General features: G+C 40.1%; 1 protein-coding gene across 5 annotated transcripts in view; it reads left to right on the forward strand.

Moving 5' to 3' along the window:
• Window positions 1-15,053, forward strand: part of cpne9 (copine family member IX) — a 53,787-nt gene extending 38,734 nt beyond the window's left edge. For 3 of the 5 annotated variants that reach the window (XM_028409820.1, XM_028409823.1, XM_028409822.1), the window contains 11 exons: window positions 328-369; window positions 627-702; window positions 1,426-1,479; window positions 1,671-1,732; window positions 2,197-2,243; window positions 3,429-3,610; window positions 6,904-7,031; window positions 8,124-8,226; window positions 8,725-8,782; window positions 11,243-11,316; window positions 14,697-15,053. In XM_028409820.1, the coding sequence (XP_028265621.1) occupies window positions 328-369; window positions 627-702; window positions 1,426-1,479; window positions 1,671-1,732; window positions 2,197-2,243; window positions 3,429-3,610; window positions 6,904-7,031; window positions 8,124-8,226; window positions 8,725-8,782; window positions 11,243-11,316; window positions 14,697-14,879 (1,009 nt within the window). In that variant the 3' untranslated portion in view covers window positions 14,880-15,053. The remainder of the gene's footprint in view (window positions 1-327; window positions 370-626; window positions 703-1,425; window positions 1,480-1,670; window positions 1,733-2,196; window positions 2,244-3,428; window positions 3,611-6,903; window positions 7,032-8,123; window positions 8,227-8,724; window positions 8,783-11,242; window positions 11,317-14,696) is intronic. The other 2 variants (XM_028409824.1, XM_028409821.1) reach the window with 1 other exon arrangement.
• The last annotated feature ends 9,365 nt before the right edge of the window (window positions 15,054-24,418 follow it).

Raw genomic sequence — 24,418 nt, forward strand, 5'->3', positions numbered from 1 at the left:
CCAGTAAACTCTCAGTGTATAGTACATGGCTCTTCATGTGAATTTTCATGGTTATGCATGCATACAACTTCTACTCATTTCTACATGAGAGAAAATAGAAATTTAAAATTGAGCCTCGCCATTGACTCATCTGAGCACAGTTCACATATCGATCTGTCCCTGCTGTGTCAATAATCTTCTTCAGTGTGACACCTCTGAATCGGTGAATGGGTAATGACTGTATCTACTCCCTGGAGTGAAAAGAGCTTTTTTTTCTTTAATTAAACAGAATTTAAGGTGTTATTTTACAGGAGATCTGCAGAAATAAGAATTCTCTGTCTGTTTCAGGACTGTGAAGGTAGAAGTCTATGACTGGGACCGAGATGGAAGGTAAAAGCATCTGTGGATAACCACTCATGATTCATACTGACACCTCCCAAATGTCAGAAGGAAATGAAACGTCTTGTGTACATTCTGTGGCTGCAGCCAAACTTGTTATGAAGCGAGGAATAGAGAGAGAGAGATGGGGCAGCTTGATAGAAGCAAAGATGAAGCATGAGGATACAGAGAACGACATAAAAATTTGTATGGGATTATAGAATTTGCGCTCATGCTCGCCTGCCCGTGTGGGTGTTGTTTGTCTGCAGCCACGACTTCATCGGCGAGTTCACCACCAGCTACAGAGAGCTGTCTCGGGGGCAGAACCAGTTCAATGTGTACGAGGTGAGACATGACATGGAGGTGGTTTGATGATTTCTCATTGCTGTCATCACATGAAGACCTTATAATTCTGATTTTAGTCATATTTTAACTTCAGCTAGGGGATTGGAAAAAGCAACAGTCCTCACAAAGGCTGTACAACCTTTTTTAAACTGAAGTATTGATACAATGGTGGACGAATATAGGTGCTCTCAAAAGCATAAAACATTTTGTACATGTTACTGTAATTACGTGACCTTCAATTCAACAGATGAACAAAACACAATGAGAGGATTAATAGCACGCTATAGATAGTCTTGTTCCGCTTCACATTGTTGTGCATGTGTCCATTTACAGACACTGAAGTCCAATTCAGCCAAGCAATTCCAGGCTCTTAACTTCAGTGTTTGCTATTACTTATCATCAGTCCATCATATCATCATATTTGACCAAAACATGTCACTTTACTCAGCAGAACAAATTATACTACCCCATATGTAATGTGGATGGATGGATGGATGGATGGATGGATGGGTGGGTGGATGGATGGGTGGGTGGGTGGAGTGATATTTTTTGCGGTCCCTATACATGCACAGTTGGAAATATTGTCAGTTTCAATTCAGGGCCTGCCACTATTATCAAGAATCTGCTGAATTATTCATGTTCATTATTAAACACTAGTCGAGGATATAAAGTGGCTTTTTACAAGTGCCTTTTTCCATCACTAACTTTTTCCATCTCCACCAGGTTTTGAACCCAAAGAAGAAAGGGAAAAAGAAGAAATACGTCAATTCCGGGACGGTAAGAGCACCCATATCTGCCTGTCATTTCCTCTGTATTGGTATTTTATGTCATATATTTCATCACCTCTTACCTGCTTATCTATGACTTTCCTTTTTTTACTGCCTACCTGCTGCTCGTCTACCTGGCCTTCATCGTCCCTCTCTGTTTATCACTCTGTATGTGTATACGTGTCTGTGTGTGTTTGCCAGGTAACTCTGCTGTCCTTCAAAGTAGAGTCCGAGTATACCTTTGTGGATTTCATCCGAGGAGGGTGAGTGGAATAATAATGAGCTTGTGCTCACAGTGAGTGTCAGTGACCACCATTTTGGTTGTTTGTGTCCTTGTGTGTGAAGATACTAGATTGAATTTCCCCCAAAACAGTTCACTTCAAACTGAATTCCTTTCAGATGTGAAGGTTTTGTGTGTTTGTTTTTTGGTTTTAGTTTTTTTTTGTTTATTTGTTTTTTTGTTTTTTTGTTTTTTTTGGGGGGGGTGTTGGTAAATCGTATTTGTAAATACCCCCTTTAGTGAGTGCATTCACTTTTAATTAGAGGTTCCATTTGTTTTACCTAATTAGACCTTCAAGATGGCGAGGGGAGTTTTGTCCTGCCATACTAATTAGCCACTCTGCCAGTAACCTGATTGAATTGCACTTTGTTGTGTTGGTGTGTATTAAAGACACAGTGTACTTGTGTGTGTAATGCCCTATTGTTTTGTCGTCTTTATTTAAAACAGAACACAGCTGAACTTTACAGTGGCTATAGACTTCACAGCATCCAATGGTAAGTCCCTGACAGATGAATTACAAAGATTGTGTGATGTTTTGTTGTGTATTTGGGATGTGTAAGAACAAAAGAGCCAGCTGTAAGTGGTACAGCTGCAGTTTGGGGTCTTGCAAGGTGATTTTAGCTGCTGGATGCAAAAGAGCCTACCTTAAGATGAAAACAACACTTAGTTAAAAGGATTTCACTTGAGCTGCTGGTTAATATAACGCAAATCAGTTGTATTTAACAAAGTTCATGGCTCGATGCACAGGTTAACAGGCTGTCACCAGGGGAACAGTTTTTCCCAGTGTTATAAGTCTGTACTCTAATTATAGAACCTACCGCGGTTTCTTAACTGCAGGTTTCTTCATCTGAAACTGTTCTTAGTTATGACAGACATGTATATGACAGATGTAGCACTTAAGTGTGAAAGGCACGTGTCCCTTTGTAGCATAATGTGACCCTTCATTTTTTCCATGGTAAGTACACATAAACCTGGAATGGTGCGCACACCGCTGCCTTGAATAGACTGTTGCATTTAGGCTCTTATTCTCAAATGATGGAATGTGCAGTGAGCTGTGCAATGTGCAGGGAGTACGGTGATTGTATTCGGTATTTCTGTGGCCAAAGGCGCACAGTACACCTGCGACGCAGTTGGGAAGCTCGGTGGGATTAGTGGGAATACATTATCAGTGGGTGTATCAGGAGCAGGGAATCTGTCGGGGCTAATCAAATCACCTTCCCTTTCTTTCATCCTCTTTGAAAGCAGGTCAGAGTAGAGGAAAAGATTGTTATTCCAAGGAGAGAGGAGGAAGCTGTGTTTGATGTGTGCAATTTTTACAGTGTAGACATTCACATGATTCCACATACTGATAACATCGTAAGATTCTTTGATTTCCTAAGAGATAAATGTGTGTCTTATTTTTCGTGATTTCTACTTTTACAGCCACAGTTCCTAATCTGCATAGACTGTCTCAGTAGGAATTAAAAATGCAAATGCTATGTGCTACATTTGGGGAAAAGATGACGCACGTTGTATTTTTCTGGCCTCTATATTGTCTTGGTTTTCCACTGGTGATACAATGTTCCTTGTATTTCTGCCAGCCAGATAGAAGCAGCATGTTATTATTCACTTTGCTGTGTGTGTGTGTGTGTGTGTGTGTGTGTGTGTGTGTGTGTGTGTGCACATCGGCTCATTCTCAGGTAACCCATCCCAGCCCACCTCCCTTCACTATATGAGTCCCTACCAGATGAATGCATATGCCATGGCCCTGAAAGCAGTGGGAGAGATTATCCAGGACTACGACAGCGACAAGCTCTTTCCTGCCTATGGCTTCGGAGCTAAGCTGCCCCCTGACGGCAAAATCTCCCACGCGTTCCCACTGGTAAGTCTCACACACACACACACACGTGCGCAGAGGGCGCATGCACACCATTTACCCATAGCAGGGTGTGGTTTGAACTAGGAGATATAGCTGCGACAACAGCTGGTCACACAAGTTGAGAAGTTGGCTCATCTGTCTGCCAGCGGGGATCTCCCAGCATCCCCTCCACTTCCTCCTTACGCCCTCCTGAGGGATGAGGGCAGCCAGACAGAACGCTAAGTGTCTACATGTGATGTGGCATTGCATCCACTTTTCAGAAAAGGGGCGTCAAAAGGTGTGATTGATAATCGATCAATGATGGTAAACTGGAATACTGAGGACCACCATTTTAGGTGCATAAACCCAGTATCTTTGTCTGTGTAACAGCTTGTTGACAGTGTACAGATTATGTCTTTGCATAATTCAGTGAAAAGCATTTTGTCTTTTGCATTTCTCAGTTTTAAAGCTTATGTACTTGGGCTGAATCCTTTCTCTACTTCAGGGAAATAGAAAAGAATTAGTATTGACAACAATTTAGGAGAGCTATAAAAGATGCAGCGTTCTCCTAGATACATTTTAGAGGATACAAACCTGTAATTTACCTTACCTTAGTATCTATAAAAATAGCTTTCAGATGGACTACCGGAATACTGATTAGAAGAAAACGTAGAGATGACTCCAAAATGACTGGTGTTGAGTTTTCAATGGGAGAATTTTTGCGGTTTTTGAGAAGGTGTGATTTAGAATGCAGTGCAGTGCAGGATACGCTTATTGACATCAAATCATAATGTCATTTGATGGCATCATGATTTGATGGCTGACGCAAACACACTAGTCAACATAGCATTCAGTATAGAATCTTTGTTTGCTAGAACAGAAAGTAGAAAGTAGAACAATACAATTTTGCAAAAGCTGAATAGCAAGGTGTCGATGAAAAAACTCCTGTTAGGACTGTCACAGAATGAAAGTGTTCCTCGGTGAGGGTGCATTTGGTTGTGTAACCAAATGTTACAGCGGAGAGACTAGCACAACAGAGGCTGTTAGGGTTAATATAGGAGAGGAAACAGTCCAACAAGCTACAGCTGAAATGAACATATGCGTCTCAACCATCCTGTTACAGACAGCTGTCATATTGTGAAGTGTAATGGACATTTCCTCCATAAGAGTAATTTTACATCAGCTGGCCACAGCTCTGCTCCACCTGCAGACCACTGCCATTGTACATGCTGATCTTCAACCACAAAATATAATGGCTGTGAATCGTCAGGACAACCCAATCAAGGTTTGAGTTATGGACTTTGGCCTTGCTCAGCTTGCCTCTGAGACCAACTCTGAGACCAATATACAAGAATTCCTTACACAGCACCAGGTAATTCTGGACATTCCTTTTAACAAGGTCATTGATAATGTGGACTGTTGATAGCCGTAGAACTGGCTGTGGAACTGGCTGTTGGACGTTCACCAGACCACATCCTCCTCTGTGGGAAACTTGTTGAAGAGCTTTTCCAGGCTTTAAATAACAATATAATAACAACACTGGGCACTCAGAGGTCTTTTTTTCAGAAACTATTTTTCACAACTATTTCCTTGGCAGCTGATGGCATACTAGACAGGATGCCACCCTGATCAGCCTCTTCTCACCACCACAGAGGTGTTGAACTATCCTTTTATTTGCTGCTAGTCACCCTTGGAGCACCTGTGTAGATACCAGCCATGTTATGGTGGGTGTCAACATGGAGGACCTCCAGGCCAGTGAACAGCCATCCTGCAGCCCAGCAGCCAAACAAGAGAGTTTTCCAAGCAGTGGCCAAAGTTCTGTTATCTCCTTGGCTGCACTGTTCCACAATGAGCGAGAGGATCCCTTCATGGAAGCATCAAACTGTCCAGTCATTGCTGCCAGCCACCCTGCAACCACTCACCCAGACGCCAGTTATGACACAATTGGTATGAGAATAGTGGACCTTTAGTGAGCAACTGTTCTTCAGATCACCAGAGATCATCAGTTATCTCCTTGGCTGCATCGTTTGCAAATGATGAAGATGACATCACCACACTCATGCCAGCAGGCAGCACAGAAGAAGTCTCCATAGATAAAGGACCCCAAAGAATAAACTATCTCCATAAATAGTGTTTTCTGGAAGGAAAGGTCTCTATAGTGATACCAGAGGAAAACAAAAAAAGGAACATCAAAAATGTTCATGTCACCATAGATATAACAGAGGGTTTGATAGATAACAACACTTTAGCTGATGATCAGGTTGAGGTTGGCGGATGCTTTTGGCCCATTATAGAAACCTTCTGCTGTTTTCACTGCTGAACAGCTCCCTCTAAAATTTTGAGAAGTCATCCTTTTGTACTTGTCTGTCACAGTTCATATAATCAAATCGAAAGAAAGAAAGAAAAACATTTTTTTTACAATGCTCTAATGAAAACCTGATAGCCACAAATCAAATAATCAAATCAAAACCACGAAACCCCAGAGGTAAGAAAAATAATTTTGTGTTCTAAAAAAACAACATTTTTACAACATAATATAATAAAATCACATCATCTATACAAATAAAACACAAAAAACCTGCCCTTTTGTGTCGCTTGTTAATACGGGTAAAATATACACATGCACTCTGAGTGCAATGCTCAGTAATGATCAAGTTTCAGACTTGAAGATTGACTATGTCATGATCTATATAAAATCGTCAGTAATTTGACAGCTTTCACAGCCTTGTGTGACCAAGGAAGCTTAACAAGAACCTACAGAAGTATGTAACAAATGAAATTCTTAATTATCCACCACAGCACAGTCGGGAATCTAATATATTACTGCAGTGTTACAATAAGTGTGTGTGTGTGGCCTAATTGCACTGTAATGAAATATGAAATCATTATATGGCTTCTGTCATTTTGACTCTTATTAATGCTGGGAGTCTCTTTACTTTATTGAAGTCCAATATAAAAATCCTCCACAAGGTACCTTCAAACCTGTTTTAGCAGGTTGTAAATCCCATTCGAACCCCCTGGAGTTCACAATTTTTATACCCTCCACCCACTCAGTTTTGAACACCCGTGAACCTCATGGCCTCACGAGTAAGAGTGAGACAGTATTACAGTCCCAAACTGAGAGATTGCTTCACTTACAGATATATAATATGATCCCCATTCACCTCCTCGCTTTGTGACACAGTGCGACTCTTTGTTAGATCTGTACACATTGTATATAATCGCCGCTGTCAGCAGAATGTGTGTATAATGGTGTTATTTGTCTCCTGGATGGACTATCATCATTATCACACTGGACTCATGAACCTGTGTTGTAGAGTGGCGACGGTGACAATCCAAACTGTGTGGGCATAGAGGGAGTCCTGGAGGCCTATTTCCAGAGCCTGCGCACAGTGCAGCTGTACGGACCGACCAACTTTGCACCTGTTATCAACAAAGTGGCAAAGTAAGTGAGAGATCACATTAATAACTCCTCTTTAAACTGTGTAGTTATACAATGTGTTTTTATTCTTGGATGGAGATGCATTGTACCAAAATGCCTTTTTGACAAATTTAGGACAAAACATTGTTAAACATCACAGTCCAAATTATCATCATCTCTGTGATTTGATTTGATTTGATTTGGGCTTCAGTCCCACGTGACCCTGCACTGCAGGACAAAGCTGGTTCAGATGATGGATATCATAGACGGATATGATGCAGATTAAATACGTAGCAAAAAGTAGATTGACATTGATGCACCTACAGACAGATCCAAGAAAAAAAGGAGAAATGTATGTTTTTTGCTGTTCTGGCTTTTGAAATATCCTCAATAACATTTTAAATTAATTCAAAAGGGTTTCCCCTAGACTTTTAGTAGTAGACTGTTAATTGTAATCTTTATTTTCAATGACATAACATGCAGTGGAAAATAAACCTTGATCATTTGATTTAGAACTTTTAACCTTTCCACATCTTTTATTTTGCTGGTACTCAGACAGTGTTTTTTCACCTTTTGGTCTAAATTCAAAGTGTGAATATGTGACTTGTGTTCATGTACTACAAACCTAACCTGGTTAGTTAACCAAAATGTTGGACATTCTTGAGGAGCCACAGTGTCACTGCATTGCGTAGGCAGTTGTTGGGCTTTTATTGCACCATGTGTTTTGCCTGCACTTTGTCAAAAAGATAACTGAGGAAAAAGTGGAGTTAACACACACTAAAATAGTCTACAGACAGGTGGGACAGGTAGGTCAAAACTTAAAAGCTTATACTGACCCACTTTTAAATCATACTGGTTTAATTTAAGTATATAAACACAGGATGTTACACAGCACTATATGGTTCACCTGCTTCCTGAACCAAAGTGCTGCTTTCCGTTGCTGCCTTGTTTCTCTGATGAGAACAGATTAACTTCAGCTGCATCTGTTATTTCTTGAAGCTTGATTTAGCTCAGGTCAGAGGACAGACATGTGTTCTTTGTGTGTTCTTTGCTTGGACTGAATGTTAGCTTTAACATGGATATTCATGTGTGTGTGTGTGTATGGATGTTCCCCAGCTGTGCAGCAGAGATTACAGATGGCTCTCAGTACTTTGTCCTGTTGATGATCACAGATGGAGTGATATCTGACATGGTCCAGACCAAAGAGGCTGTGGTCAATGTGAGTAAACACACACATATACACACATACACCTACACGCCAACCAACAAATATCAATATCTCCTGCTACTGATGTGCATCCTGTGTTTTATATTTCCCCAAAATAACGTGATAGCTATCTTCTACTCTGTCAGCTTTAGTAACCTGTCAAGTAATATATGTTGACTTTGTGTAACATCTGAGTTAGTGAAATCAGTTTCTAACAGTCTCAAATACAAAATGTTAGTCATTTATTTTTGTCCCCATCTGACTGTAATGACTAACATGACAAAGTAAACCTCAGTCAAGATGATTACTTTCAATTGTCCAATAAATATTAGTTCACTTTGCAGACGAGTGTCCAGGTACACATCTTTTGATTTTGTGTCACAGAAAGATAAAGGGTTATGTTGAAGACCTATCGACCCTCTGCTGTAAGTGCAGGATGTTAATAGTCTTGTCTAATTGAGCCTTGTTTAGCAAGTTGCATCATTTTTTTTCTTTCTGTCTTCTAAACAGGCATCGCCACTCCCTCTGTCCATTATCATCGTCGGTGTGGGGCCGGCTGAGTTTGATGGTGAGTTAGACTGTGGATGAAGGCTGTGCAAGTCATCAGACTGCATGTAGAGGGATCTTAAACATGTTGTTCTATCGCAAGGTTAAGGCATTAAACGTATATAATAAGCAAAAAAGAAAACGCATATCTCTTACTATTATAATCCACAACATATTTCAATGTGTCTGCAGTTGTTACTACTAGTATTATTTTTTGACCAAAAATGTTTAGGGGTTCAAAAGAGTGCAGGAACCTTTGTATGAAATTTGTTGTTAAAATGGTAAAAAAGTTAGGTAAATCCATACACTTCACAGTATACTACAGTCCTAAATGAGGAGTAATGTAACAGCTACTTCATATTCATCAACAGTGTTCGTTTTTTGCTCTGACTGCTAGAAAAGTCTGCAAAAACACTGCACTATAGTGTTTGTTGTTATCTCCAATTGTATATGAAGAAAAGTATATAATCAATAATCAATCTCTGCTCCTATGTTGTTGCTACTGGATACCTGAATTTCCCCTCAGGGATCAATAAAGTATCTATCTCTCTACCTCAATCTGCTCTATAGCGCCACCAGTGGACAGAATGTTTAACGGATATATTCTAGAAGAGTGACTGAAACCTAATTCAACAACCTTGACTTTGCAGAGACACAGAGATGTGATGTTTCATGAAAAGCATCTTTGGACCTTGACTTTTACCTGATATGATGAGACACAAACAGTAAACCACAGCAGCAGCTGTGTCCTAATTGGTTCTTTATGTCCACCAGTTTTCTGCCCTCCTTCCAAGGAGACCAAAGTCAGTGAAGTCAAGTGTGCGAGCATCTTCCAGCCCACAGATCAATGAATGACTTTTCGGTGGGGACTGTTTGTGTGCGCCTGCATTCTGTTACTGCTCAGCAGCGTGTGACAACTTAACACCTAATGATTGTGTCGGACGGCCTATCATTTTTATACTTGTTTAAGCAGTCGAAAGCGTGTTTAGAGGTCAGAAGGTCAAACTGGCTTAATAGCACATCAGTGTGTGTGTGTGTGTGTACACCTTAGTGCTGGGCCAAATTGCCTTGTCTGCTCTTTGTTGAGTCTGTGTACTGAATCTTACACCATGTTTGACAGTGTTTACAGGCTCTGTCTGATGGCAAGCCTTGCTGTGACATTAGTGCAGGGCAACTTTGAAGACATCAGGATGTGGACAGAAATGGGATGAGAACAACTCATGTGCCTTTTTTCAACTTGAAAGGTTTTTTGGGGTTCATAGACCTGGGAATGTAATGGCCCCACCATTAACCCTTTCAGTTAGAGTTAGGTCAATATTAAACAGAATTTTATGAGACACAACCTTCCCATCCCTTGCCATTTTTGGTTACCATGGTTACAAGAACCACCCTGAAAAAACATTTTCAGCGGCCTGGAAGTTGACCTCTTTGTGAGAGCAGGAAGGTGCCTTCTGCTGAAAGCAAAACACTTTTGATTCTTGAATACTAAGTTAGCTACATAAAAAATAAATGATCGACATCCTGTTCTCCTCAGTCTAAGCCCTGTGTGGGACATCATCTAACTTACCTGGTTCCTTACAAGATTTGTGGGATAAGGAACTCGTCTTGTCAGGCTTTAAGCTCTGTGCTTGAAGCTGAACGACAGGTGGCCCAGACCTGTCGATGTCCTGTGAGGAAGAACAAACCGCTGATGTTGTGTTTTAGGTGCAGTGACAGGAAAAAGCAACTGCTCTCACACACTTTTCTCTTTTTTTATAGATTTTTTTGTATTAGTTTTATTGTTGCATCAATTGGTTGAGTTTACCTTGTGACAGATGATGCCTGATCGCCTGTCAAGAGGTATTTGGAAGGACCCTGTACTTTCCTATGATTGTCATTTCCTAGTTGGACTTGGACATGGTTCTGTTCTTGTACTGGACTCTGTGAGTGGCTATCAGCCTGTTGAGTGGTTTATTTATGAGTATGTGTAGGTTAGTAAGAGCCTTCATAAATAAGTCAGACCACTGTCTATCAGGCCGTACAGATCTCTACTTTATTTATTTTATTTTTTTGCAAGATGCACAATATAGTGTTGTGCAGCTGCTGTTTTGATGACCTCTGAAGCTGACATCTCCAACTGGGTGCAATTTTACAGAGAGCTATATTTGGCTGTAGTTGAACCTGCTGTCTAAAAGCGCTCCTGTAACTGCACTCTTAAGCTATTGAGCCTTCCCCCCTCTCCAGTGTCCAGAATTATGTTCATTTTCTGACCTGTAGTGTAATTGTGGATCATTTTTTTGGTTGAGGAATTACATTTTTGGTGTATAGAGCATTCTAATCATTCTCTGCTGAGTACCCCCCTACACACACACCTTTCAGTCCCCATGCTGTGTTCCACTTGAGAAATTATGCTATGAAAATACAAAAGAACATCTTGTACCTTCTTTGTATTTTCCCCTAGTGGTTCTAGTATTGAGTCATGCTCTGCTTTCTCCCCTTTCAGCTATGGAGGAGCTGGATGGAGATGAGGTGAGAGTATCCTCCAGAGGACGTCTTGCTGAGAGAGACATTGTTCAGGTACTGCTTGCCATTCTCCTTAACTTCGCACATTAGACTGGAGCATGTTTCTGTCAACAGCATCAGCATGCGGTATATATCCCCACAGGAGGAAATGCTTTACATTCATAACACACACTGAAAACACACCAGGGGTTGCCTTATACAATACACATCTATGATAGACTGTACAATACAGAGGAGAGTCCACCAATTTTTGCCCATTTAAGGTCTTCTCATATTTGAAATAAAAGCAAAAAAAAATAGAAATGAAATAGAAAACATAAGATACTTTATGTTCTTGTGTTTGTGTGATCATATGGTCACAGTAAACACAGAATATGTATAATACTCTGTACCACTGCCAGCAAGTGTATTTAGTATTCCTGCTCCAGTTGTAGTGAGATCATGTTTATTTTAATCCACAAGGTAAAGTGAGTGTCTGTCGGCCTACTTTTTCCTTGTTTATTTCTTATAATGATGATATTTTGCAGTCAGAGAGTATCAAGTTCCTAAATTCAGTTTATTATCCCAGCTGTGTGGAAAACAATAATAGTAATGATTATAATAATAGCAATATAATAATAATAAATATTTACATTTTTATGTTTTCTTAAATTTTCCTATTGTTCCTCGCTTGAGTCCGTGTGTGCTTGTCAGGTTGTCTGTTTGCTCCTTGCAGCATCACAGTTTGTTCCTTGTTGTTGTGTTTTATGTCTTTTCTTCTGTGCTTTGTTTTTTAGTCTTTTGTTAAAGCTTTTTGTAATCTGAGAGTTTAGTGTCTCTGTTTTTTTTATCCCTCAGAGATTGTATCTCCCACCATTTATTTTAAGCAAATAATTCTGTTCATCCTCTTTTTATCTTGTATTACACATATAAGTATTATACGCATAAAAAAGGAGTTTGATCACTGAAAAAAAACAAAACCTCTGTTACTATTTTTAAGAGAAAAGAGTGCTCTGCCCTTTGTAAAAACTATTTGGTATTAACTCCATCAAATACTGATAAAAACACGCCTGGAAATAGCCACTGTTGGAGATATGAGAATAGGAAGCCAACATAATCCCTCTTGATAACAGTGTGCTATGGAATGCATGGATAGTAGTGCAGAGCACCGGCCAGTCTACTGAGTGCGATGATAAATAGGCACTTACCATGATAAATGTCCGTACATTGAGAGGGGGTGTGAGTATTTACGATAACGAAAAATTACACCCCAGCTGTTTGTTGTAAATAAGGAAGTTACATTTAACACCGACATTAATGTTGTTGTTAGACGGATTGAAGCAAAGCCTGAACAGTTGTGTATTGATGGATAAGAAAACAAGCATCACAGCAGGTTAATAACCGGATCATTTATGCTACAGTGCATTGAGCTGTGGTGCTGTTGCTATTATGTTATCACATTCTGACCATTCAGTCTGTTTCCCAAACAGCCGTAATCACATTTGCATGCACCCAGTAATCCTTTGATTGCTGCTAACCTTATTATGAAATTAGCTTCATCAGGATGTTTACACTTCCAGGAAGAGGATTTCTTCTCTTTACGTTTCATGCTCCCCTGTTGTTATTAGTTCAATATGATGACACTACACCTTGAATCTCTTAAAATGTGGATTGGGTGCTGCAGAAGTAAACAGCAGTCTGCAAAGTGGACAGGTTTCATAATGGTTTGACAGCCCCATTCAGACGTGTTTCACATTTGCATTACACGGTTCTTACAAGACTGAATTTTGTAACATTTCCATTATGCTTTCAATACAAGTCTGTTCTGAAGCACAGAGATGAAAACAACACAGAGGTAGACTGTGTCGTTCTGTCTCTTTCAGAGCGCTGTGTTCAATTTATTAGAAATTTCCTACATTAAATTTTTCAAAGAATCTTGTTTATTTTGTTTGACACTGCATTGTTGTCTGAACAAATGATGATCCAGAACATTTAAAAACACAATGACAGAAAAATCGAGCTTGGAAATGTTGCAAACTGTTGGAGTGTTTAGATGAAATTGTTATCTTATACAAAGTTGTAGCTGATGAGAACATTTCTAGGAGTCCCTTGTGTGCACAGTTGTCCTCTATTAAGAGCTTCAGAGACAGGCGCAGCTTCCAGATCTATCACTGCTGCAGCCAAACACCTTTCTCCCTCAGCATCATTAGTTCCCAGCTCCACTCTCTGTCACGCACCAGGTGCCAAGAATCAAGTGTTGCACAAAAGTTGTATGTCATAAACAGACAGATGAAGCCAGCAGTGGTACATATATCATGTCTGAAAGGAGCATGTTGTAAATTAATGTAATGAGAAACAGTCTGGATTCACCTGTGGTTTATAATGTCCTCAAAGCGTGACAGCTTTTTTTCTCACTGAGGGCCAAAAATGTGTCATGTGGGCCTTTTCGCCCTACTTTATATGACAGCTTAATTTTATCCCCAGACACCAAAGCAGAGCTCTAGAGAAACGCAAAGAAAATAAATCATTATCTGACAGTCTGAACACTGAAAAAGACAATTATTACCGGAAATCAAATCACTGCTTTCAACATTATGAACTGATCTGGGCTTATTAAGGTTTTCTTCATGTTAATTAGCCAAAACAAAAATCAACAAAAAACAAGCGCCTGAGCTCAGTATACAAGGAGAAGGCCTTGAATCCTCCTTCAAAGCAAATTGTTCTTCAGGGCTCTATGCTTTCATGTTGTTAACGTTATCAGTCATTTTTAAAGGTAAAATGTACAGATGATGACAGAGTTTTTAATATTCTGTAATAGGACTCGCCATCAGGACATCATCCATGCCCCCCAGTTCTGATGTTGGCTTGCTTAAAAGCAGCAATTTCAAATCTGTTCATTAAATTCAAGCCTGACTGCTGATGGAGCCTATTAGCTCCAGATTTTAAAGCTAGCCATGTTTGTGTGTGTGCGTATGCATGTGTGTGCATGTGTGCGTATGTGTGCGTGTGTGTGCGTGTGATATTCCCATACGGGTGCACCAGGGGCAAAGCTGAAAAGGGGAGCAACCGTAGTCATGGAAACGTTGTAGGCTACAGAGGCGTGCGAAAGATCCAAGTTTGTGATGCTCCAGATTTAAAAAGGCTTACATCATGTGTATGTCAATGTTTGTGTAATTACTCTCACCACCAGAGGGGGGAGACAGATGGTCGTGAATTTAGCTTTAATACCTTAACGTTCTCTGTACTAATCTTATTTTTTTAAAATCTTTTTGTTGATATCTCTAAGTAGGCTCTTAAGTGTTCTTAATAATCATAATTTTCTCTTTAAATCACACGCTCAGCCCAAGATGGATACACCCACTGACATGTTTATTAGTGAACTACACTTTGAAATACACAGCACCTATACACAGTCTATAATAAAGTCTGAACTTCCTTTTCCCATCTGCTCCCAGTTTGTTCCATTCAGAGACTACATCGACAGATCTGGGAACCAGGTCCTCAGCATGGCCCGTCTGGCCAAAGACGTCCTCGCCGAGATCCCTGACCAGCTGCTATCTTTTATGAAGAGCAGAGGAATTGAACCGCGACCGGCCCTGTCCTCCTCCCCACTACCAGAGTTCCACCGGCATATCTGACCCACCCCCCCCCTCTCTCTCTCTCCCTCCTCTCTCTTTTGCAGCCTCTGCCTCTGCACTGGTGTCTGTCTCTCCTCCCCCACTTTCTTCCCTCTGCTTATCTTCACTCACTTGTTTGTCAGTTTAAAGCAGCGGAAGGATCGACCCGTGACGCTCTCCTTCTTCTTCCCTTATCTCCGGTGAAACTGAACAGACACATCGACACAGCAGGTGCTCATCCTTGACTCACCTGCTGCTGTAACTCTCTTCTTACTCTGTTATTACTTTTCATTTAAAAGACAGTGAGCCTGAACCGTGCTTTCTCCTCCCTGCTGTCATCTGATCATTCACAGCTTGACATTTTTTGATTTTCTCTCCTAATTCTCCTCATCTTTTTCGTTTTTTTGTTGGCACAAAATGTTTTTACATTTATCCTCCTGATCACATTTGGCCAGAATCCTAGGAAGTTTAATTGAAGCTAAATGAATTCAAAGCCCTTGATGAGCAGTGTGACAGCTTGTATCAGGTGCTGTGGGGGTATCTGAGGCCAAGTTTTGACTGTAATCCATTGAGTAATTGGTCACCATGAGGACAGGTGTTTGTGATTTATACTTCACCGTCTTCTGTGCCAAGTCTCTTTGAAACTGAAACTGAGGGTGCCAAGCAATTAATCCATCCAGGTGAATTAGAGAAGGTGACTCACAGATCTAGTGTGGGGGATCCGGTCACATGTTGCCAGTCACACACACACACACACACTCAGACATACACGCACACTGTCTGCTATGCCACACCCACAGCCCCAGCGTGGGCTGAGGCTGGGTGCAGATTCCCCCCCTGCTGTTAGAGAAATGCCAGTCTCTCCGGCTGCCCTGCAGAGAAGAGGAGGAGGAGGAGGAGGAGGGAGGAAGGAAGGAGAAGGTGGGAGTAGCTACAGACAGAGATGTGCTAGGATGAAGGAAAGAATAAAGCTGCCAGAGATTTGTTTTGTTTGAAGCTGAGAGGGGAAAAATAGAGATGGGATGAGTTGGAGGAGGGATGCTGTCTTTAGTTTGTATGCATAGTTCCTTAGAAAAAGATATCTCAATAAGGGATAAACGCACATTCTCCAAAAAGCAATACACCCAACTCCAAGTGTAATGTTTGCCCTATGCATGTCTCTTCCTCTCCCCTGCCATGACTTGACATTTTGTTCCTAGGCAGACTAAAGCTGTGGGCAAAGTGTGCAAAGCCTGCCACCTAGTGCTCACCCTTTGTATAGCAGGGTCTCTTTATTATGCATGACTATACTGTACATTCCTATACTAACTCAAATCAGTACACACGCATGAGCAGATGCAGCTGACCTAACTATCACAATACAGACAACCACATAAGGAAACATCTATGTGAAGTCAATGTGGTTGTTTAAAGGGGTGTTTATGTGCTGTGTAAGTATATTCACTTTTCATGACATCCATCACCTTTTTTGTTGCATGTTGGGGAATAAATATGTTGTTAGTATTGTCTTTGCAGCCTGTTGTCCCGGATAACTAAATAAAAAAATAATAAAAATACAGGAATATATCACAATGTAATAATATGCACTTTTCTTTCTGTCACTGTATATTTTCATTTGTAGATTTGAGGACTAACTCATATCTGATCTGTATTTTTGATATTTGGCAAATGCAGGCTCATAAACAAACAGAAAGCCAACAACAAAAAAACAGAAAGTATATATTCAGAGGAGATTTAAAAGCCCTGCTGTGATTTTTGTCCGTCCGTTTGTCTTATGGCTGTCGGAACATTTAAGAAAAATGAAGATGGATAAGGTTTAACTGTATATAATATACATCCCATTCATCTGCTTCCAGTAGAGCTTCAAAGGCCTCTTTTACATCTGTGTCTGAAATAACATCTATATCGTCTGTTTTTATGAATGTCTAATGAGGAGAATGTAGAAGTGTTTTGACAAATATCCTGTCGTGTTTTGATATGAGGTTTGACTATGTTTGTGTTGATGAACTGCAAAACAATATTACCGAACATAAAGCGACACAATCTGATTATTGTTTGTCGTAGTCATTTATTCTGCTGCACATCTACACGAGCCCCAGCTTTAAATGGTTGATTCACTAAACAGATTAAAGTGGTTTAATATATAAAGGTGACATAACTGAATCATCAGTGGAAGATAAATTGCTGTCTCTTTAAACAGTGTGTGTGTGTGTGTGTGTGTGTGTGTGCATAATGAACAGAGAGCAAGGAAACAAATAGATTAGAGGACAACAGAAGCACAAAATGACATTAGAGCACAGCAAAGAGACGTGTGAAGAGACACAAAAAATCTACAGATCTAATATGCAAAATAGCGTGTTGAAATGTCTGTAAGTCATGATTGTCCTGTGACAGAGCGGTGACCCTGTCTGAGACATGTCCTGTGCATCCTCTCCAAACTGTATAGACATAAAGACGGTTAGTTCAAGAACAAGAAATGTAATGAGAAACAGACGTTGAACACAGCTTACACCAATAAGCAGTGATGTGGTGGAAACATTCAGCACCATATAGTCTTCCTTTGTTTACTGTGTAGCTGTTCTCATTGGAGGGTTTTCAGGTTGAAGGTTCTGTGGAAACCCAAACATCATGTCTGATTCTAAAATTAAAAAGATGTTGGTTTACCAATCTCAGTTCTTCTTACACTACAGTAGCCATTAAATCATAAGGGACCTACAGAGTAATTAATTCATTTAATTAACTTATGACTTGTACTTTTAACTAACAAGGTGCTGCCAGGATCCTTCACTTCTTTTATGAAGTCGTAAATCAATCCATCAATTTTTTTCACACTGTGTTAAAATGTTATCCAATTTTTGTTGATAATACAGCTACCAGATACACATGGTTGTGTTAACTTATGGACGTATTGCCCAACATATATGATCAGTATTACCCGATGTCATCTGAACATAGGACAGATACAGCTGCAAAAGTCAGAGGAAGGAGGTATGTTGGAGATGGTAGTGGCACATGCAAAGTGGCGGACTGTCACTTAGGAGTGCAAGGCTGGAGTTCCCTGACACCACGAGCTGCTTTGTTTTTTATCACAGTTGGATTAGACATGAAATAAGTACAAGTTAAGGTTATGCATTAAAAACAGGGTAAGGGGATAGGTAAAGATTCTCCTAAAACTTTAATTCATAACATTGAACAAAGAAAAATGCTCCTTTCACACAGTTGCCGTTTTTGGCTCCTCACCCCAATGAACATGTAGCGATGCGGAGAGATATACGCACTCATGTTGTATACGTTGGACATCACTCACCATCAACAAAGGTCTTTAGCTTTCTTAGTTCAGTCATCTCTCGCCTGACACACAAACAGCAGAGCACCTATTTCGACAAGGTTCATTTGGTCTTCACTTTTTCAATTATAAGAGTATTCTTTTCAGTCAGACCAGTGTTTTTTGTGTTTTTTACCTTGACATGTTTCGACTAATTCCTGCAGTCTTCCTCAGAAGTCACAAATCAGCTGGCAGGCACGTCACCGGTAACATCATGTGACTTCTGAGGAAGACTGCAGGAATTAGTCGAAACATGTCAAGGTAAAAAACACAAAAAACACTGGTCTGACTGAAAAGAATACTCTTATAGCAGAGCACCTATACTGTACACCCTGCCCATCTACTCCTGCTCAGCAGTAGAGCATATTCTCTGTGCCTCCATCACTGTGCGGTGTGGGTCACCTCACAGGAGATGGTTAGGTTAGTTGAGAAGGTTGTTGGTAGCCCCTGAAATCGTTCCAGGACATTTACTGCTCCGGACTGAGCAAGTTGGAAGGCATAACAATCCCTTATACCCTTTTCCATTCCTGCCCACTCATTACTTTTGTACTGAGACACAAAAGACAGCCCACCACCACATCTGTAAATACAGGCTACTTATTCAGGCCTAACAGTGTAGCTATTCTTGTCTTTGTACTCTAGCATGTTTCGTGTCTTTGTGTCTTTTGATGTGTGTTGTTGAGTATGCACAGAGTGCTGCCACATACCAAAGCTAATTCCTTGTTTGTAATAACATACTTGGGCAATAAACAAAATACTGATTCTGAATGCTGGAAAATCAGATAATATCCCACTGGAGTCATGTTTTCATTTTAGAATTATGGAAGATTAGCTTCCAACAAGTGCAGCCAAGACTGTTCCTACAAAACATAAAAATAGTGGAGTGTTAAAACCGAAAACTGGAGCAGACCCTCGTGCTGCTCTCACTATGGCTTATTGAACTTCTGATGAATTCTAATTAAATCAGAATATATAATTCAAAAGTGATGACTTACTGGGCAACTTAAAAATTAAATTAGTACCTCATCTTAAGTGACTGCAAAATAATAGTAACTTATCAAGCTAATAATGGCCGTCTTAAGTTTAGTGGCTCCATCCTTCAAAGGACTTTTTCTATGGAGGCCTGGTCATTGACCGTCTTTGTGACATAATCCGTCTTTGAAGGATACAGCCTTCAAACTGGGATCCAGCTCTGCTATATCCGCCAGACACTGCATGTACACAGAGAACAGTTGGTGCCGGAGATGCTGTGATGGCCTATTAAACATAATGACCTGAGTACCTCTGCCTAAATGTAAACATGTTACCTAAAGGAGCTGGCAGGAGTCAGGGAGGAGGATGTGTGCACAGAGAGACTGAAGGCACCTCAGGAAGTGAACATTACACAAAGTTCAATGTGACGGCAGAAAAAAAAAACTGATAGCCTTCCATATGCACTCATCCAGATCATTTCCAATAAGCCAGTAGCACCTCACTCTGCTGCAGCTCTGGACATCAACAAGTAGATTCTGATGTCATTACGGTGTTCTTTTTTTTCCTTTCTAAACATAATTTTTTATGAGTATGTGGAAAGAAACAAGGAACAACATCTGGCAAAAACGTGTGTTTTTTAAAGGGACTCGAACAAACCTGGTTTTGTGGGACTTTGGGTAATAGGTCAGAGAGGCTTAGCTCAGGGAAACTTTGGGCAAATATAAATGAAGCTTTCAAGCTTGCAAAAAAGAGCAAGAAAGAGAAGGCACAGCAAGCGTCTTTAGTAATATTAGCTGGTCACACCACTGTAGGATTCAGACAAATGCAGTGAGGTCTTTAAATCTCTTCCAAAGTGGTTTCCTCTAACGTTAACATGTGGAGTGTGGCACAGAAACACTATATGATCGGTTACAAGAGTATAGGATGTCTGTGGTTAATTCAAAGTGGCAGATTCTGCTGGGTGAATAACCGAGGAGACGTAACCGTGTCGAATTTTAAAAGACTCAATAAAAGTACCAGTAATATTACCAACAACAACAATGTAGCCTTTCTGTTTTTCCACCTACCTCACCGGCAAGCTGCTTTATAAAACAGTTTTTTGTTGTTGTTATGCTGTCACAGCTTAGAGGTGCTGAACGGAGGCAGAGACCTGAAGTCGGCTCAATCCCACACTTTAACTCATGCAAAGTCCCTCTTGAGGGAGAAAATCCATTTATTATACACATAGAGTTGCACATAATTTTACGTCTATCATGCCTTACGTTGAATACAAAGCTCATCTTTCAGCCGATGTATGTATTCAGCTTATTGTGAAAACTAGAGGCAGGGAGTAATCAATTAATATTAGTTAAAATTTCATGACGTGCATACATTAGAAGCCTCCATCTTCTCATGCTGACATTTACTTACTGTAATGTGAGCTGGTACTTTGGATCATGCCCTCTGTGTTCAGCCTCTGACAGCACATTTGGATGTCACTGCACTGTACATGTTGTATTTTCCCTCATTTCATTTCATTTAAAACTGATTACGTCGATGTGAGAGAGCAGGAAGTCCCATCCCAAACAATACTTCATTCTCTCTGTATAGTTTCTCAGTCTCTTCCCATCACTGGAATCTGTGAATAGACATCATTTAAAGCCATTAAACCTTGACTTGGCCACAACATACTGAAGCAAACCATTTTTAGATCAGGACAGAGGAGGAAGGGGGATATATAATACCCCTGTTTTTGGAGTTTTGAATAAAGGCAAAGCTTTGTTCTCTGTGTCTGTAAACGGTTTGGATTAGGACTACAGATGCAAGACTTGGAGGCATAATATTCTCTGTGGAGCATGGCAATAGCCATGACAACAGTACTAAACACAGCAGCCTCTGTCCTGGAAAAACAGCAGTATCTGGGAGCGGAGGAGAGTCTTGGAAAACAAAGGTGGAGGTGACTTATTTTATGACCACCTTTTTACAGTGTTGTAGATTCCAGCAGCAAAAGGTCAAGTTTTTAATCTTTTTTCATGACAAATCCAGCCCTGTTTTTGATACTTTGCACTTTGTTTCTATTTCAATGAAACATCTGTGGTGAAAATATGTTGAATTAACTGTTTTTTTTTAATTAAACAAAACAATAAATCTGCTGTATCTGTATCTGCAGTAGCTGTTGATGGCATGGTCTCTGTTCCAAGTTAAAGACGTCTTGAGAAACACCCACAGGGTTTCCGAGAATAATCGAGAATGCGTATTCAATGTACAGATCAATTCATCAACATATGCATTGATCTGTACATTCTGTGCAATCTCCTAAATATCAAGATATAGCTGTTAGCCAGTTAGCCAGCTCAGCTAGCCTCTGTCTTTCCAAATACTGATTGATTACATATCAGTAGAACAATACAGGATATGTAGAACTGTTTTAACCTTTGAAAATCATACTTTTTGTTTGATTAAATGCTTTAAAATTGCATCACTTGTTATGAATCTTTCATTCCCCTGATCCACTTGGCCACCAGCCAGTGAGAAGCATCCGTACAGACAACAAAGCAGGGGCTTAAATCTCACAGCAGGCATTCAGATTTATAAAGCACCGTGCATAGTGATCGGGTCTGAATAAACTACCTTTCTTCCACTCAGCATGCAGGTATTTATCAAACACCCACTCACACATGGGGGGAATTATGCCACTGCATTAGGTTACTTCACATGAATTATCTGATTTCAGATATAAGGTAAAAAAAATGATGACTCAGGACCCTGTGGGCCACAAATGCTGTATCCACAGAGACAATCGGGCTGCTGATGATAAAATTTTGAATTATACAACTGCATCCATAAGCCATGAGTAAAACACTGATCCCTGAATTTTGTTGACAAAAGAGTAGGTTGAAGACCTTGAAAGGCAGGCGATGCACTGTGGTCTGTTATTGTAGAGAGCAAACAAAGGCTGGACGCCTGGACTCTGTGATTTCAGGTAACCTGTCCGTATTTCTATTCAATCTTGATTTTAGTAAGTGCAGATGCAGCTGACAAAGAACATGGACATACGTAAACATTTGGGTGTTTACAAGGTCAGTAATATGCATGCTACATTTGATGTAACCTTTTAAGTGTTCTTCAAAATCAATACAGTGTGGCAATGTGTACTGTGTTGCGTATCATGTGCGTCATAACATCTGGAGTTAGGGTTCAATAACCTCTGGTGTCTTGCGTACTTTTTTATTGTGAAACAGAGAGCCGCACTCATTCAATATTAAGCAGACCTTGTATTTGCCACTTTATTATACATCATTGATGATTTAAATAATAAGGACCTGACAGAGTCTAAGATAACCAATGTTAATACAAAATTCAGTACAGTTTTGCACAGTGACAAAAGCCTGTGTGACCCTGTATTATTTTTCACTTAAATGTGAGAGTATATATATATATATATATATATATGAATGTATGTAGGTGAAAGGCAAAGGCGCATAATCCATCAAATAGGATGAGACTTGCCAGTCTAACTAAAAGCCAGCTAAGCTGTCTAAGAAGTGCATTAGAGGCAGGGGGGCTGTTTGTGCGAGTGTCACTGCTTGTGTTTGTGCTGGTAGCAGTGCTAGTGATTGGACTGGGAGGCGGAAGAGTTGAAGTTGCTTATAGTTATATTAAAAACTCATGCATAATCTCAGTATTTTAAACAAATACTTGTTGTTTGTTCTGGGAAGTTCTCAGAAGAGTGCCTGAAAATATATGTGTGTGTGTGTGAAATGGGGACATATATCTGTTTACATATTCACTATATGAAGACCTGTTGTCATCACAGTTAGGTCTTGTGTGTGTACGAACAGCAAGTATAAGCACAGGGTCAGGCGCACACACAGATGAGATGTTTCCTTACCTGACGAACACAGAAGTGGTGTTTTTACATGTTTCTGCTCCGATCACCCAGTGAACTGCTGCTGCTTCCTGTTTACATACCAGGGTTATAATGGCAAGGGTCTGCTGGTCATCCTCTGAGGCTAAAGCTGGTTGAACATTCAATCCAAGATAACAGTTAGAATGAAGCAAGAGTAGCAATGACAACAACACAACACAACTAATCTTCTTTATTGTGCATTGGAAACAATGGATGTTTGGTACACATTTGTTTTTTAGCATAGTCCTCTCCAGGTTACTGTAGACCATATGAATCCTCTCGGTTAACTTTAACAAAGTTGTTATCATCACCACTCATCTCCATCTTATAGGGTGGAGGTGGAACACTTCATTAGGTGTATTGGTAGGTGTTATCCATCCATCAATATATTTGCTGAATTTTTAGTTAATTGGCACATAAGTACCACAAAAAGATGCAGATGTTGAACTGCATGTGCATATTATAGTGTATGTAGCATGCCTCTTTCAAAGACCAAAACACTTACATGCTGTGAATAATTATATGAAGCATTTCCCCATATCCCTGTGTAGTGCTTCCTCAGTGAGAATGCCAGCTTTGTAAAGATTATTGTCTCAGATGGAAGGAGCACACATTTTCTCCATTTCAGTTTTGGCACGTTGGAAGCATTACCAGAGGAAATAAATCAATTTGATTCATTAAGTCCATCTGGAGCTTACATAATATGTATATGTGTACTGTAGGTGTTTGCGAGTTTGAATAGAGCAGCCGAAACCAATTAGTTTGCGGAGCAAAGAAAAGAACCTCTGTAGGCTTCATGGGACTGTGTTTGTGAGTAATCACTCTGAGGTCTGCATTTCCTCAAATATAACATTCAAATTAGACCTCTGATTTATCTCAGAACATGAAGTTGAGATACCTTCAGTGGAGCCTATCAAGATACCAGGACTTCTTAGTGTACTAAACAAGCCAGTTACTGATATGAGCAAAGATGCAATCTGTGCAGGAAAACAGAGAAGTGTTGACTGGCTCGCTGGTCCTGCTTCTCTTTAAACATTTTGTACCTTACAGGGCCTCTGTCTGAGAGAGGCTGAGACTTTAGTAAATGAGCCATGGTCCATTTCATTTGTGGTGACGGCAGGAGCAGGGAAAAAAAAAATGTTCAAAATACATTTACCGTTTGCGTAGCAGTGGTTTCAGAGAGGACATTTTGGTCAGAGCAGGAAAAAATGCAATAGTAATAGTATTAACCATGATGCTGTAGTGTGTAGTGTCCCACTAAGCTGAAGCAACTAAATGGAATCAGCTATTTTAAATGGTATTATCTAGAGAAGAACTGTGCCCTTAATTATTAGTAACATCGGTTACTATAATGCTGCATTGCCAGAAGCCATA

Source organism: Parambassis ranga, chromosome 7, assembly GCF_900634625.1.
Source record: "Parambassis ranga chromosome 7, fParRan2.1, whole genome shotgun sequence".
NCBI lineage: Eukaryota > Metazoa > Chordata > Actinopteri > Ambassidae > Parambassis > Parambassis ranga.